General features: G+C 44.3%; 1 protein-coding gene across 2 annotated transcripts in view; it reads left to right on the top strand.

The window, feature by feature from the left end:
- Window positions 1–15: 15 nt before the first annotated feature.
- eef1da (eukaryotic translation elongation factor 1 delta a (guanine nucleotide exchange protein)) overlaps window positions 16–14222 on the top strand; it is a 16407-nt gene continuing 2200 nt past the window's right edge. Inside the window, exons 1-5 of one of the 2 annotated variants that reach the window (XM_014141295.3) lie at window positions 16–143; window positions 10521–10647; window positions 11979–12038; window positions 12822–12900; window positions 13018–13103. In XM_014141295.3, coding sequence (XP_013996770.3) covers window positions 10528–10647; window positions 11979–12038; window positions 12822–12900; window positions 13018–13103 — 345 coding nt within the window. In that variant the 5' untranslated portion in view covers window positions 16–143; window positions 10521–10527. The remainder of the gene's footprint in view (window positions 144–10520; window positions 10648–11978; window positions 12039–12821; window positions 12901–13017; window positions 13104–14222) is intronic. The other variant, XM_014141296.3, reaches the window with a different exon arrangement.

The following is a 14222-nucleotide window of genomic DNA, read 5'->3' as shown; positions in this document are numbered from 1 at the left end:
TATAAACTTATAAAAAGTTCCCCCCTTCCTTTCTGAACAAGTACCGTTCGTCCATCCTGTCCACTTCTTTTCGATCATCGGATTACAGCAGGGTGTACGCCGGCAACACCGACTCAACTATAAAACCTCGATAAAAAAACACAGTGAGTCAAACTAACTGATTATTTTACACCTCCGAGTATCTATAGTTGAGGTTAATGTTCTTTTAGTCAGAAAACATGTTTAACGGGGAATATTTAATAGCACGTGGCCGAATAATCAGCAACTTTCTGCATGCCAAACTTCAGCTGAAGTTACCTAAGCGGAGTTTTCTCCTGCCACACATCAAACCACAGCTCGGAGACGCCAACGCACAGCTGCAATTCACGACACTAGTTACTTGCACGGACTTGCTCGTTGGTAACTAGTAAAGTCCTTTCAAGGGGAAAACAAAACGTTTGCATGACAATCAAGTCCAATGTGAAATTGATCAAAGCTGTTTTATCCGGAATTGTTTCAAACTTATTTTTATGTAATGTCCGTCATGAGAAACTGAACACCACATGTACCATGTTGCTAGAGGAAACCATGAACACTAGGCATGTACCATGCTGCTCTAGGAAACCACTAGGCATGTACCATGCTGCTCTAGGAAACCACTAGGCATGTACCATGCTGCTCTAGGAAACCACTAGGCATGTACCATGCTGCTCTAGGAAACCACTAGGCATGTACCATGCTGCTCTAGGAAACCACTAGGCATGTACCATGCTGCTCTAGGAAACCACTAGGCATGTACCATGCTGCTCTAGGGAACCACTAGGCATGTACCATGCTGCTCTAGGGAACCACTAGGCATGTACCATGCTGCTCTAGGGAACCACTAGGCATGTACCATACTGCTATAGGGAACCACTAGGCATGTACCATGCTGCTATAGGAAACCATGAACACTAGGCATGTACCATGCTCCTATAGGAAACCATGAACACTAGGCATGTACCATGCTCCTATAGGAAACCACTAGGCATGTACCATGCTCCTATAGGAAACCACGTACCATGCTGCTATAGGAAACCACGTACCATGCTGCTATAGGAAACCACGTACCATGCTGCTATAGGAAACCACGTACCATGCTGCTATAGGAAACCACGTACCATGCTGCTATAGGAAACCACGTACCATGCTGCTAGAGGAAACCACTAGGCATGTACCATGATAGAGGAGACCATAATTCCTCGTGGATCACTGAGATTAGGATCTCTATTGATCTATTTCATAATTATGTTTATTGATCTGATACTTTGCATTTTACCACAATGTCTACAACTTCCAACAGTTTTCGGAGTCCAAAAAGGAATAAATCCATTTCTAATATATATTTTTTTACCTTGTACACCTAATGGAAAGGCTTGAGTTAAACAACACTGAAAGCAAATATATTTAAATTGAAAATGTATTTAGTAATTTCTCAAAACAATATTTTCTGAATGTTGTTTCTTGTCATTATTGTGTATGAATGTTATTTTATGTCATTATTGTTTGTGAATGTTATTTTGTCATTATTGTGTATGAATGTTAATTTATTTACTCATATTTGGATAAAGAACAAAAGGCACACCATCAGATTAAGCCAAAATGACTGAAGTAAAGGTTTTATTTTTCTAAATATTGGTGCATTACGTTAATGATAAGCAGGTTTCGGAGATAAGGGCATGTTTTGGTAATGAGTGTTCCATAGTTTGCCATTGAAAAACTGTTCTGATCTCTTAGAGATTCCATAACCCAAACTATCACTTGTTAATCCCAAATGATTTGCAAAATGCTAAAATCTTATCAAATTGTATTTGTCACATGCGCTGAAATACAACAGGTGTAGACCTTAGAGTGAAATGCTTACTTACAAGCCCTTAACCAACGAAGCAGTTTTAAGAAAATACATAAAATATATATATATATATTTTAAGTAAGAGATGAAAAACAAATAATTAAATGGCAGCAGTAAATAACAATAGCGGGGCTATATACAGGGGGTACCGGTACAGAGTCAATGAGGAGGCTATATACAGGGGGTACCGGTACAGAGTCAATGAGGAGGCTATATACAGGGGGTACCGGTACAGAGTCAATGAGGAGGCTATATACAGGGGGTACCGGTACAGAGTCAATGTGGAGGCTATATACCGGGGGTACCGGTACAGAGTCAAAGTGGAGGCTATATACAGGGTGTTACGGTATAGAGTCAATGTGAGGGGGCACCGGTGTCGAGGTATTTGAGATAATTATAATTGAGCTAAATCTTGGGTGTGTCTCTAAGAGCTTTCCACACCTGGATTGTATAATATTTGCCCATTATTCTTGAAAAAAATTCTTCAAGCTCTGTCAAGGTGTCGGGGATCATGGCAAACAGCAATTTTCAAGCCTTATCATAGATTTTCAAGCAGATTTAAGTGAAAACTGTAACATGGCCATTCTGAAGTATTCACTGTCTTCATGGCCTTGTGTTATGTTATTGTCCTGCTGAAAGGTGAACTAATCTCCCAGTGTCTGGTGTAAAGCAGACAAACAGGTTTTCCTCCAGGATTTTTCCCTTGGCTCCATTCAGTTTATTTTTATCCTGGAAAACTATATTAATAATACCCATACCATGATGCAGCCACCACTATGCTTCAAATCCAATATGTATTGGATTTGCCCAAACACAACATTTTGTATTCAGGACAAAAAGTGAATTGCTTTGCCACGTCTTTTGCGGTATTAAGTGACTTGTTGCAAACAGAATGGATGTTTTTGGAATATTTTTATTCAGTACAGGTTCCTTCTTTTCACTCTGTCATTTAGGTTAGTATTGTGGAGTAACTACAATGTTGTTGATCCATCCTCAGTTTTCTCCAATCACAGCCATTAAACTCTAACTGTTTTAAAGTCACCAATGGCCTCATGGTGAAATCCCTGAACGGATTTCCTTCCTCTCCGGCAACTGAGTTAGGAAGGACGCCTGTATCTTTGTAGTGTCTGGGTGTATTGAGACCCCATCCACAGTATAATTAATAACTTCACCATGCTATTATGTGACTTGTTAATAAGCAAATGTTTACTCCTGAAAAAAATAAAACCATGCCATGTTTTAAGTATTCAACCACTGTTAAGGCTTGCCATAACAAAGGGGTGAATACATAAGAAATGTCATCTTTTAATTGTAATTCATTTTGAAAAACACAATTCCACATTATGGGGTATTGTGTGTAAGTCAGTGAGACATGCTAGAGGAAAGAACAGATGCTCATCTCTGAGCTTCTCAGTTATTGCCAAAATGTCAAGTTTTCTTAATGGTAAATGCAGCTGTAATGTTATGGATTCCTATTTTTAAGGTGTCCAATCAAAAACGCATCTTTTGACCAATGGGTAAAATAATGCTAATTGTGTAGCGGCGACTCTTAGAAAACCAATGGTCCAACCCTCACGTCTCATAATCTGTTCAAAACATATTGGAGTTCTTACCCTTGAAGGATGGTCAAAATTAGTGACTACATCAATGTCCCGAAGAACAAAGTGGTCATGAATCAGGAAAATAGCATGGCGTCAGCTAGGCTACATGCTAGGAGAGAATGAAAGCTACCTGAAAATAGCATGGCGTCAGCTAGGCTAGATGCTAGGAGGGAATGAAGGCTACCTGAAAATAGCATGGCGTCAGCTAGGCTAGATGCTAGGAGGGAATGAAGGCTACCTGAAAATAGCATGGCGTCAGCTAGGCTACATGCTAGGAGGGAATGAAGGCTACCTGAAAATAGCATGGCGTCAGCTAGGCTAGATGCTAGGAGGGAATGAAGGCTACCTGAAAATAGCATGGCGTCAGCTAGGCTACATGCTAGGAGGGAATGAAGGCTACCTGACAAGCTCACCATTCAACTCAACTTCTCCAATCCACAGGACATAACTATATAGAGGTACCATGGACAAAAATAGAAATGCAACAATTTCAAAGGTTTTCCTGAGTTACAGTTCAAATAAGAAAATCAGTCAATTGAAATAAATTCATTAGGTCCTAATCTATGGATTTCACATGACTGGGAATACAGATCTGCATCTGTTGGTCACAGATACCTTAAATAAGGTAGGGGTGTGGATCAGAAAACCAGTCAGTATCTGGTGTGACCACCATTTGTCTCATGTAGCGCGACACATCTCCTTCACATAGAGTTGATCAGGCTGTTGCTTGTGGAATGTTGTCCCTCTTATGTGTGAAGTTGCTGGATATTGGCGTGAACTGGAACACGCTGTCATACACATCGATCCAGAGCATCCCAAACATGCTCAATGGGTGACATGTCTGGTGAGTATGCAGGTCATGGAAGAACTGAAACATTTTCAGCTTCCAGGAATTGTGTACAGATCCTTGCTACATTTAGACGTGCATTATCATGCTGAAACATGAGGTAATGGTGGCGGATGAATGGCACAGCGATGGGCCTCAGGATCTCATCACGGCATCTCTGTGCATTCAAATTGCCATTGATGAAATTAAATTGTTCGTAACTTATGCCTGCCCATACCATAACCCCACCGCCACCATGGGGCACTCTGTTCACAACGTTGACATCACTAAACCCCTCGCCCACAAGACACCATACACACGGTCTGCCATCTGCCCAGTACAGTTGAAACTGGGATCATCCGTGTAGAGCCCACTTCTCCAGCGTACCAGTGGCCATCGAAGGTGATCATTTATCCACTGAAGTCGGCTATGACACCGAACTGCAGTCAGATCAAGACCCTGGTGAGAACGACGAGCACACAGATGAGCTTCTCTGAGACGGTTTCTGACAGTTTTTGTAGAAATTCTTCAGTTGTGCAAACCCACAGTTTCATCAGCTGTCCAGGTGGCTGGTCTCAGATGATCCCGCAGGTGAAAAAGCCAGATGTGGAGGACTGCCAAATTCTCTAAAATTATGTTGGAGGTGGCTTATGGTAGAGAAATTAACATTAAATTCTCTGGCAACAGCTCTGGTGGACATTCCTGCAGTCAGCATGCCAATTGCACGCTCCCTCGACTTGAGACATCTGTGGCCTTTTTATTGTCCCCAGCACAAGGTGCACCTGTGTAATGATCATGTTTAATCCGCTTCTTTATATGCCACACCTGTCAGGTGGATGGATTATCTTGGCAAAGGAGAAATGCTCACTAACAGGGGTGTAAACAAACTTGTGCACAGAATTTGAGAGAAATAAGCTTTTTGGAAAATTTCTGTGATCTTTTATTTCAACTCATGAAACATGTTGCTGTTCATATGAATGTTGAGGTTCCTGTTCTTTTTCCAAGACTTCTGTGAAATGTCAACTGAGCTTATCGCAAGCTTTTTATTTTCAAAGCCTTTTACATTTAATTCGGCTCGTGCCGTGCTAATTTTGGTACATGGAAACAATTTGGACGACAATGATCACTAAACGAAGGTTTTGTAGAGAACCACACCGCTCTGTCAGCTCGGTACTTAGTATCAGATGTATTAGGCTGAAAATAATGTTAGACCCCACTAAACGATTAAGGACAAAGAATCACTTGTTGCACCCTCGACAACTACTATGATTATTATTATTTGACCCTGCTGGTCATCTATGATCATTTGAACATCTTGGCCATGTTCTGTTATCTCCACCCGGCACAGCCAGAAGAGGACTGGCCACCCCTCATAGCCTGGTTCCTCTCTAGGTTTCTTCCTAGGTTTTGGCCTTTCTAGAGTTTTTCCTAGCCATCGTGCTTCTACACCTGCATTGCTTGCTGTTTGGGGTTTAAGGCTGGGTTTCTGTACAGCACTTTGAGATATCAGCTGATGTTAGAAGGGCTATATAAATACAATTTATTTGTCTTGGTAAATTGTATTTTATAAAATAACGGAGTGAAATGTCATCACATTTTCATCCGCTCTGGGCAGAGTGGTGGACACCCTACAGTCTCCTCTATGTAATTTAAAGGAAATGCATTCCAGGTGACTACCTCATGAAGCTGGTTGAGAGAATGCCAAGAGTGTGCAAAGCTGTCATCAAGGCAAAGGGTGGCTACTTTGAATAATCTAAAATATATTTTGATTTGAAAGATATTTTTTGTTACTACATGATTCCATATCTGTTAATTCATCATTTTGACGTCTTCACTATTATTCTACAATGTAGAAAATAAAGAAACCTTTGAATGAGGTGTTCTAAATTGTTTTGACTGGTTATGTATGCAATATCTGTTGCCTATATTTCACTAATACTCATGTAGTGGATGTGGACACCTGCTGGTCCAACATCTCATTCCAATATCATGGGCATTAATATAGAGTTGTTTTCCCCCCTTTGCTGCTATAACAGCCTCCACTCTTCTGGGAAGGCTTTCCACTAGATGTTGGAACATTGCTGCAGGCCAGTCTGTGCAGGCCAGTCAAGTTCTTCCACACCGATCTCGACAAACCATTTCTGTATGGACCTTGCTTTGTGCATGGGGGCATTGTCATGCTGAGACAGGAAAGGGCCTTCCCCAAACTGTTGCCACAAAGTTGGAGGCACAGAACAGTCTACAGTGTAATTGTATGCTGTAGCATTAAGATTTCCCCTCACTGGAACTAAGGGGCCTGAACCATGAAAAACAGCCCCAGACCATTATTCCTCCTCCACCAAACTTTACAGTTGACACTATGCATTGTGGCAGGTAGCGTTGTCCTGGCATCCACCAAACCCAGATTCGTCTGTCGGACTGCCAGATGGTAAAGCGTGATTCATCACTCCAGAGAACATGTTTCCACTGTTCCAGAGTCCAATGTCAGTGAGCTTTACACCACTCCGGCCGACGCTTGGCATGGGGATCTTAGGCTTGTGAATGTTGCAACCGAGGACAGATGATTTTTATGCACTTCAGCATTCGGCAGTCCCGTTCTGTGAGCTTGTTTGGTCTACCACTTCACGGCTGAGCCGTTGTTGCTCCAAGACGTTTCCACTTCACAATAACACCACTTACAGTTGACCGGGGCAGCTCTAGCAGGGCAGAAATTTGACAAACTGACTTGTTGGAAATGTGGCGTCCTATGACGGCGCCATGTTGAAAGTCACTGAGCTCTTCAGTAAGGCCGTTCTACTGCCAATGTTTTCCTATGGAGATTTGCATGGCTGTGTGCTCTATTTTTATACACCTGTCAGCAGATAGTTTGAATGCAATAATGTTTAGCATTTTTTTCCTGAACATAAATATGCTGCACTGCCTGACCCTAAATATGCTGCACTGCCAGCGAATTCTGAAACATGATCTACTAGGGGGAAAATGAGCTACAGTAGGTCTAATTACAGTGGCATCTTACACACAATGGTATCCCACACACTCAGTGGTATGTACTACGGTAGGTCTAATTACAGTGGCGTCCTACACTCGGTGGCGTCCTACACTCGGTGGCGTCCTACACTCGGTGGCGTCCTACACTCGGTGGCGTCCCCCGCACTCGGTGGCGTCCCCTACACTCTTCAATGTAAAGATGAACTGTATGTTCACCTGTTTAAATTCTACTGTATGTTATAAAACCTGCTTCCTTTTGGGTGCATAGAGCAAAAACTAGACATTATTATTAAATAAGAGAACTAGTTATTATAATGTTATATGTTCAGCATATGATGCGCCCAATTAAATAAGAGCTGTGGATTTGTTGTATGGCTACTCGGGGAATATGAACTCATGGCCGGATGTTATGTTTAGCCTTTCTTGTTGTAGGCCTATAGGCTATTTCACCAGTATGAAACCATCAGTCAGAAAAAGTATTTATTTATTGGTCATGAACATGTAAATAAATACTAGGAAATATTCTTATTTCAAATTATTTTATAATGCAAAGATTAAATAGATTTTCGCTCTTCCCACTAACGATAAATTATTGCATCTTGTTTATTATTAGTGATTCAACGATATGACATTTTTGGCCGATACGATATCCAATATTTTCCCCCTAAAAAAAAAAAAAAACGGTATTTAACATTTTAGCGGCCTTAAGCATTCTAGTACAGTTAAAACACGGACGCAGCGGTCTAAGGCACTGCATTCTCTGTGCAAGAGGTGTCACTACAGTCCCTGGTTCGAATCCAGGCTGTATCACATCTGGCCGTGATTGGGAGTCCCATAGGGCATTGCACAATTGGCTCAGCGTCTTCTGGGGTAGGCCGTCATTGTAAATAAGAATTTGTTCTTAACTGACTTGTCTAGTTAAATAAAGGTTACACACACCACACAGACCAAAAGTTATTTTGTTGGCATTTACACATGTCCCCATTATCAGTAAAACATAATCAAAACCTATTTCTTTCACTTACTTGCTGTGCTGTTTCGTTGTTCATTTGTTCAGTCGTTTCATTCTCAACCTGGATTTCTATGGGATGCCTTTTGGGTCTTTGCGTGTCAAAGATACTATTTAACCCTATTTGACGTCTCAAATAAGTTGGTTGACCAATCAGGACCTGAATATGACTGCACGTCACGTAATAATTTAACACGTTCATACATTTTTATGTAGTTATTACACATTGATTACACTATCACTCGTATTTCATATGTCACAACGATTCATCAATACGTATGCTGTGATGCTGGTAAAGTTGTCTCACACACCTACAGTGCTGGTCATTAACAAAAAGCTAGCTAGCTCATGGATGCAAACAATGTTCTTCCCCAAAAACATCTGTTTCAGTAGCTATAGTTAGCTAGCTAACTATATAGCTTGTGTCATCTAAAATAACCCTCATTTATAAGACAGTTCTTATTTGATTAATGGTGGTCGGACCCATCTATGTGACACTAGACACAATAAGGATTAGCCACAATAGTGGACTTTGCGGTTAGCCTTCAAAATAAAAGTATGGCATAATTCTACTATTTTTATTCATTTGCATCACTGTTAATGACATACTTTTATATCGAAGTCAAACCGCAAATTCCACTATTGTGCCTAATTCTTATTGTGACTTGCTTCACACCACAACCCGGTCAAGCCTCACTAGCCAGATGAAGAAAGCTGGCTGCTTATTACGTTAGCTTTGTGCAACAGGGTTAAGTAGCTGGCTAGCTATTTATTTTAATGACCTAAAGTTCAATTTCAATAGGCGAACAATGCACCTGTACTGACCTCGCCTTCTGGATGATAGCGGGGTGAACAGGCAGTGGCTCGGGTGGTTGTTGTCCTTGATGATCTTTTTGGCCTTTCTGTGACATCGGGTGGTGTAGGTGTCCTGGAGGGCAGGTAGTTTGCCCCCGGTGATGCGTTGTGCAGACCTCGCTACCCTCTGGAGAGCCCTGCGGTTGTGGGCGGAGCAGTTGCCGTACCAGGCTGTGATACAGCGCGACAGGATGCTCTCGATTGTGCATCTGTAAAAGTTTGAGTGTTTTTAGTGACAAGCCAAATTTCTTCAGCCTCCTGAGCCTTCTTCACCACACTGTGTGTGGGTGGACCATTTCAGTTTGTCTGTGATGTGTACGCCGAGGAACTTAACTTTCCACCTTCTCCACTACTGTCTCGTCGATGTGGATAGGGGGGGTGCTCCCTCTGCTGTTTCCTGAAGTCCACGATCATCTCCTTTGTTTTGTTGACGTTGAGTGTGAGGTTATTTTCCTGACACCACACTCCGAGGGCCCTCACCTCCTCCCTGTAGGCCATCTCATCGTTGTTGGTAATCAAGCCTACCACTGTAGTGTCGTCTGCAAACTTGATGATTGAGTTGGAGACGTGCATGGCCACGCAGTCATGGGTGAACAGGGAGTACAGGAGAGGGCTGAGAATGCACCCTTGTGGGGCCCCAATGTTGAGGATCAGCGGGGTGGAGATATTGTTACCTACCTTCACCACCTGGGGGCGGCCTGTCAAAGTCCAGGACCCAGTTGCACAGGGCAGGGTTGAGACCCACGGCCTCCAGCTTAATGATGAGTTTGGAGGGTACTATGGTGTTGAATGCTGAGCTGTAGTCAATGAACAGCATTCTTAGATAGGTATTCCCTCTTGTCCAGATGGGTTAGGGCAGTGTGCAGTGCGATTGCGTCGTCTGGACCTATTGGGGCGGTGAGCAAATTGGAGTGGGTCTAGGGTGTGAGGTAGGGTGGAGGTGATATGATCCTTGACTAGTCTCTCAAAGCACTTCATGATAACAGAAGTGAGTGCTACGGGGCGATAGTCATTAAGTTCAGTTACCTTAGCTTTCTTGGGAACAGGAACAATGGTGGCCCTCTTGAAGCATGTGGGGACAGCAGACGGCGATAAGGGTTGATTATGTCTGTAAACACACCAGCCAGCTGGTCTGCGCATGCTCTGAGGACGCTGCTGGGGATGCCGTCTGGGCCTGCAGCTTGCGAGGGTTAACACGTTTAAATGTTTTACTCACATTGGCTACAGTGAAGGAGAGCTGTGTAAGTCCTTGTGAAAAACTTGGATTTTATCCACCTCAAATTCAATTATTTTTGCAGAAGTACTCAGGAGCTCATGACTCTCTAACTTCCTCTCTGTTCTTCTCACTTTCTCTCTTCCGCTTTCCTTCAGTATCATCATGTCTGGTCTACAGTGCCTTGGTGAAGATAACATCTGGTTTGAGAAGCCCCGCTACGACGAGGCTGAGAGACGCTTCTACGAGGGAGCCAACGGGCCCTCCACACACTCACACCACCAGGTACCGACGGGCCCTCCACACACTCGCACCACCAGGTACCGACGGGCCCTCCACACACTCGTACCGACGGGCCCTCCACACACTCGTACCGACGGGCCCTCCACACACTCGCACCACCAGGTACTGACGGGCCCTCTACACACTCGTACCGACGGGCCCTCCACACACTCGTACCGACGGGCCCTCCACACACTCGCACCACCAGGTACTGACGGGCCCTCTACACACTCGTACCGACGGGCCCTCCACACACTCTCTCCCCAGGTACCTGCTTTACTAAAATGTGATAGTGGCGTGATGAGGTTCTGATGGAGTATCAGTTGAGACGCCACTAAGTTGGGTTGAGACCCTTTCAGACAGTCCTGTGTTTGTGTGTTAAGCCACACTGACCTTATATTAGCTGGGCTGAAAACATCTGTCAGTTCTAGTCTCTGTCCAATCCTCCATGTTGCAACTGTTGCTGCTGGGAATGTTCAGTTAGGATGGAACTCTTAGTAACGCCCGGCGGCTGTAGTGACATTCTGGAACTCTTAGTGACGCCCGGCGGCTGTAGTGACATTCTGGAACTCTTAGTGACGCCCGGCGGCTGTAGTGACATTCTGGAACTCTTAGTGACGCCCGGCTGTTGGCTGTTGTGACATTCTGGAACTCTTAGTGACGCCCGGCTGTTGGCTGTTGTGACATTCTGGAACTCTTAGTGACGCCCGGCTGTTGGCTGTTGTGACATTCTGGAACTCTTAGTGACGCCCGGCTGTTGGCTGTTGTGACATTCTGGAACTCTTAGTGACGCCCGGCTGTTGGCTGTTGTGACATTCTGGAACTCTTAGTGACGCCCGGCTGTTGGCTGTTGTGACATTCTGGAACTCTTAGTGACGCCCGGCTGTTGGCTGTTATGACATTCTGGAACTCTTAGTGACGCCTGGCTGTTGTGACATTCTGGAACTCTTGGTGACGCCCGGCGGCTGTTGTGACATTCTGGAACTCTTGGTGACGCCCGGCGGCTGTTGGCTGTGACGGTTGCCGCGTCTGTCTGTGGACGCGGTGTTGTGAATAGATGTTACTGTCTGTAATGTCTCAGAGACGGTGGAGTTGAAATAATGTGGCTCTGGTTAACAATCTGTTATTTACATCTTTCTCTGTTTTCAATGTCCCTTATTTCCCGTAGTATTCCTGGCGTCTCTTTCTGTAGTGTTCCTGGCGTTTATCTTGGTGGACCTTCAATCTTTCTCCTCCCATTCTCTTCCCCTCCTGTCCTTCATGGCTGTTTCACTGTCCTCTCCTCCCTGTCTGTGTCCTGTCCTCCCGCTTCTTCCCCTCTCCATGTTAACCAGGTAAAGTCAGCCCTCCAAGGTAAAGGACGATCTCGTCCCCAGAAGCGCCAGCACAGGAATGTAAGTCCCCGTCATAAAGGCCTTGTACAGGGCTGAGGGGTGCATGGATTGGATTGGACTGGCGTGTACGACACACACACACACACACAGGTTGACCAACCCCCCCCCCCCATGGATCATGAACTAGATTCAGCCGCGGACCAGTTTCTTTCTTGACCGGATGGTTTGGGGCCAGAACATAATTACAAATAATTTGTAGACACCAATTTGACTGCAGGAGTCTCAAACGGATCATTTCAAACCTTTCTTCCATTTGTATACGATCACATGTATCTCTACTATGCACGGGAATACTTAGGAACGGATTTCCTAAATTAACATCACTTGGAGCTGATTTCCTGGTGTTTTTATAGTTGTTGGCTCAGAATGGTGGCCCAAATTCAGCCCACCAATTGGGGAACCCTACTCCTGCTATAGTTAGATATCTGGTCTGTCAGAGAGCTGACCTGTTGACGGATATCTGGTCTGTCAGAGAGCTGACCTGTTGACGGATATCTGGTCTGTCAGAGAGCTGACCTGTCGACAGTTAGATATCTGGTCTGTCGACAGTTAAATATCTGGTCTGTCAGAGAGCTGACCTGATGGTGTAGGTGGGATAACAACTTGTTGTCCAGTCTGCTGAAGAGGATGACCTCTAATGATGTAAATAGAGAGCTGTGTTTTCAGTTGATGAGTGTATAACGATGATATTACTGTTACTTAGTCAGCCCTGCATATGGCTGTATTGAAGTGAACTTCCTCTGACCGCCGTGTGTGTGTGTGTGTGTGTGTGTGTGTGTGTAGTCTTCCTCAGCCAGTGGGGACCAGGAGTTGGTGTCTCGTATGAAGAGTCTGGAGCTGGAGAACCAGGGACTGCACAAAGGTACATCTGTCTTTTAATTTATTAATAATCATATTCTGATCTACATTGATGTGGAATAGATCTTTATTGATCCAGACCACTGAAACAATGATGATTGATGATAATGTGTGTGTGTAGTGGTGGAGGATCTGAGAGCAGCCTTGTTCAAGTTGGAGAACAGAGTCCAGGTTCTGGAGAGAAGCCCAGCTGTTCCCTGTGTCAAGGTGGGTTTAGAGAAGTCTAATTTACGCCTTCCGCACTGTCCGCTTGTTCCGTTCAAGCCAAATGATTCCATTTCGAACGTCCATCCCCGTCCGCATCGGCATCGGCCGTTATGGACGCGGAACTCTGTGCGGACATTCGGTTGAAGATTGAAGGTGTACGTTTGGATTTTTCTGTACCGAGAATGGTGTGATCTATGAATGATATTTAGGCTTTATAACTACACTGAACAAGCATGCGTCTCAGTCCCATGTTTCATGAGCTGAAATAAAAGGTCCCAGAAATGTTCCAAACGCACAAAAAGATTATTTCGCACAAATTTGTTTACATCCCTGTTAGTGAGTATTTCTCATTCACCAAGATAATCCATCCACCTGACAGGTGTGGCATATCAAAGAGCTGATTAAACAGCATGATCGTAACACAGGTGCACCTTGTGCTGTGGCAAATAAAAGTCCACTCTAAATTGTACAGTTTTGTCACACAACACATTGCCACAGATATCTCAAGTTTTGAGGGAGTGTGCAGTTGGCATGCTGACTACAGGAATGTCCACGAGCTGTTGCCAGAGAATTTAATGTTCATTTCTCTACCATAAGCCGCCTCAACATCGTTTTAGAGAATTTGGCAGTATGTCCAACCGGCCTCACAACCACAGACTACGTGTAACCACGCCAGCCCAGGACCTCCACATCCGGCTTCTTCACCTGCGGGATCGCCTGAGACCAGCCACCTTGGACAGCTGATGACACTGTGGGATCATCTGAGACCAGACCCCTGGACAGCTGATGACACTGGGATCATCTGAGACCAGCCACCCGGACAGCTGATGAAACTGAGGGTTTACACAACTAAAGAATTTCTACAAAAACTGTCAGAAACCGTCTCAGAGAAGCTCAATCTGTGTGCTCGTCGTCCTCACCAGGGTCTTGATCTGACTGCAGTTCGGCGTTGTAACCAACTTCAGTGGGTAAATGATCACCTTCGATGGCCACTGGTACGCTGGAGAAGTGGGCTCTTCATGGATGAATCCCAGTTTCAGCTGTACTGGGCAGATGGCAGACCGTGTGTATGGTGTCTTGTGGGCGAGGGGTTTAGTGATGTCAACGTTGTGAACAGAG

The sequence above is a fragment of the Salmo salar genome, chromosome 14 (assembly GCF_965601325.2).
Source record: "Salmo salar chromosome 14, fSalSal1, whole genome shotgun sequence".
NCBI lineage: Eukaryota > Metazoa > Chordata > Actinopteri > Salmoniformes > Salmonidae > Salmo > Salmo salar.
Note: the sequence above shows the minus strand (reverse complement) of the source record. Positions and strands in the feature narration are given on the sequence as shown.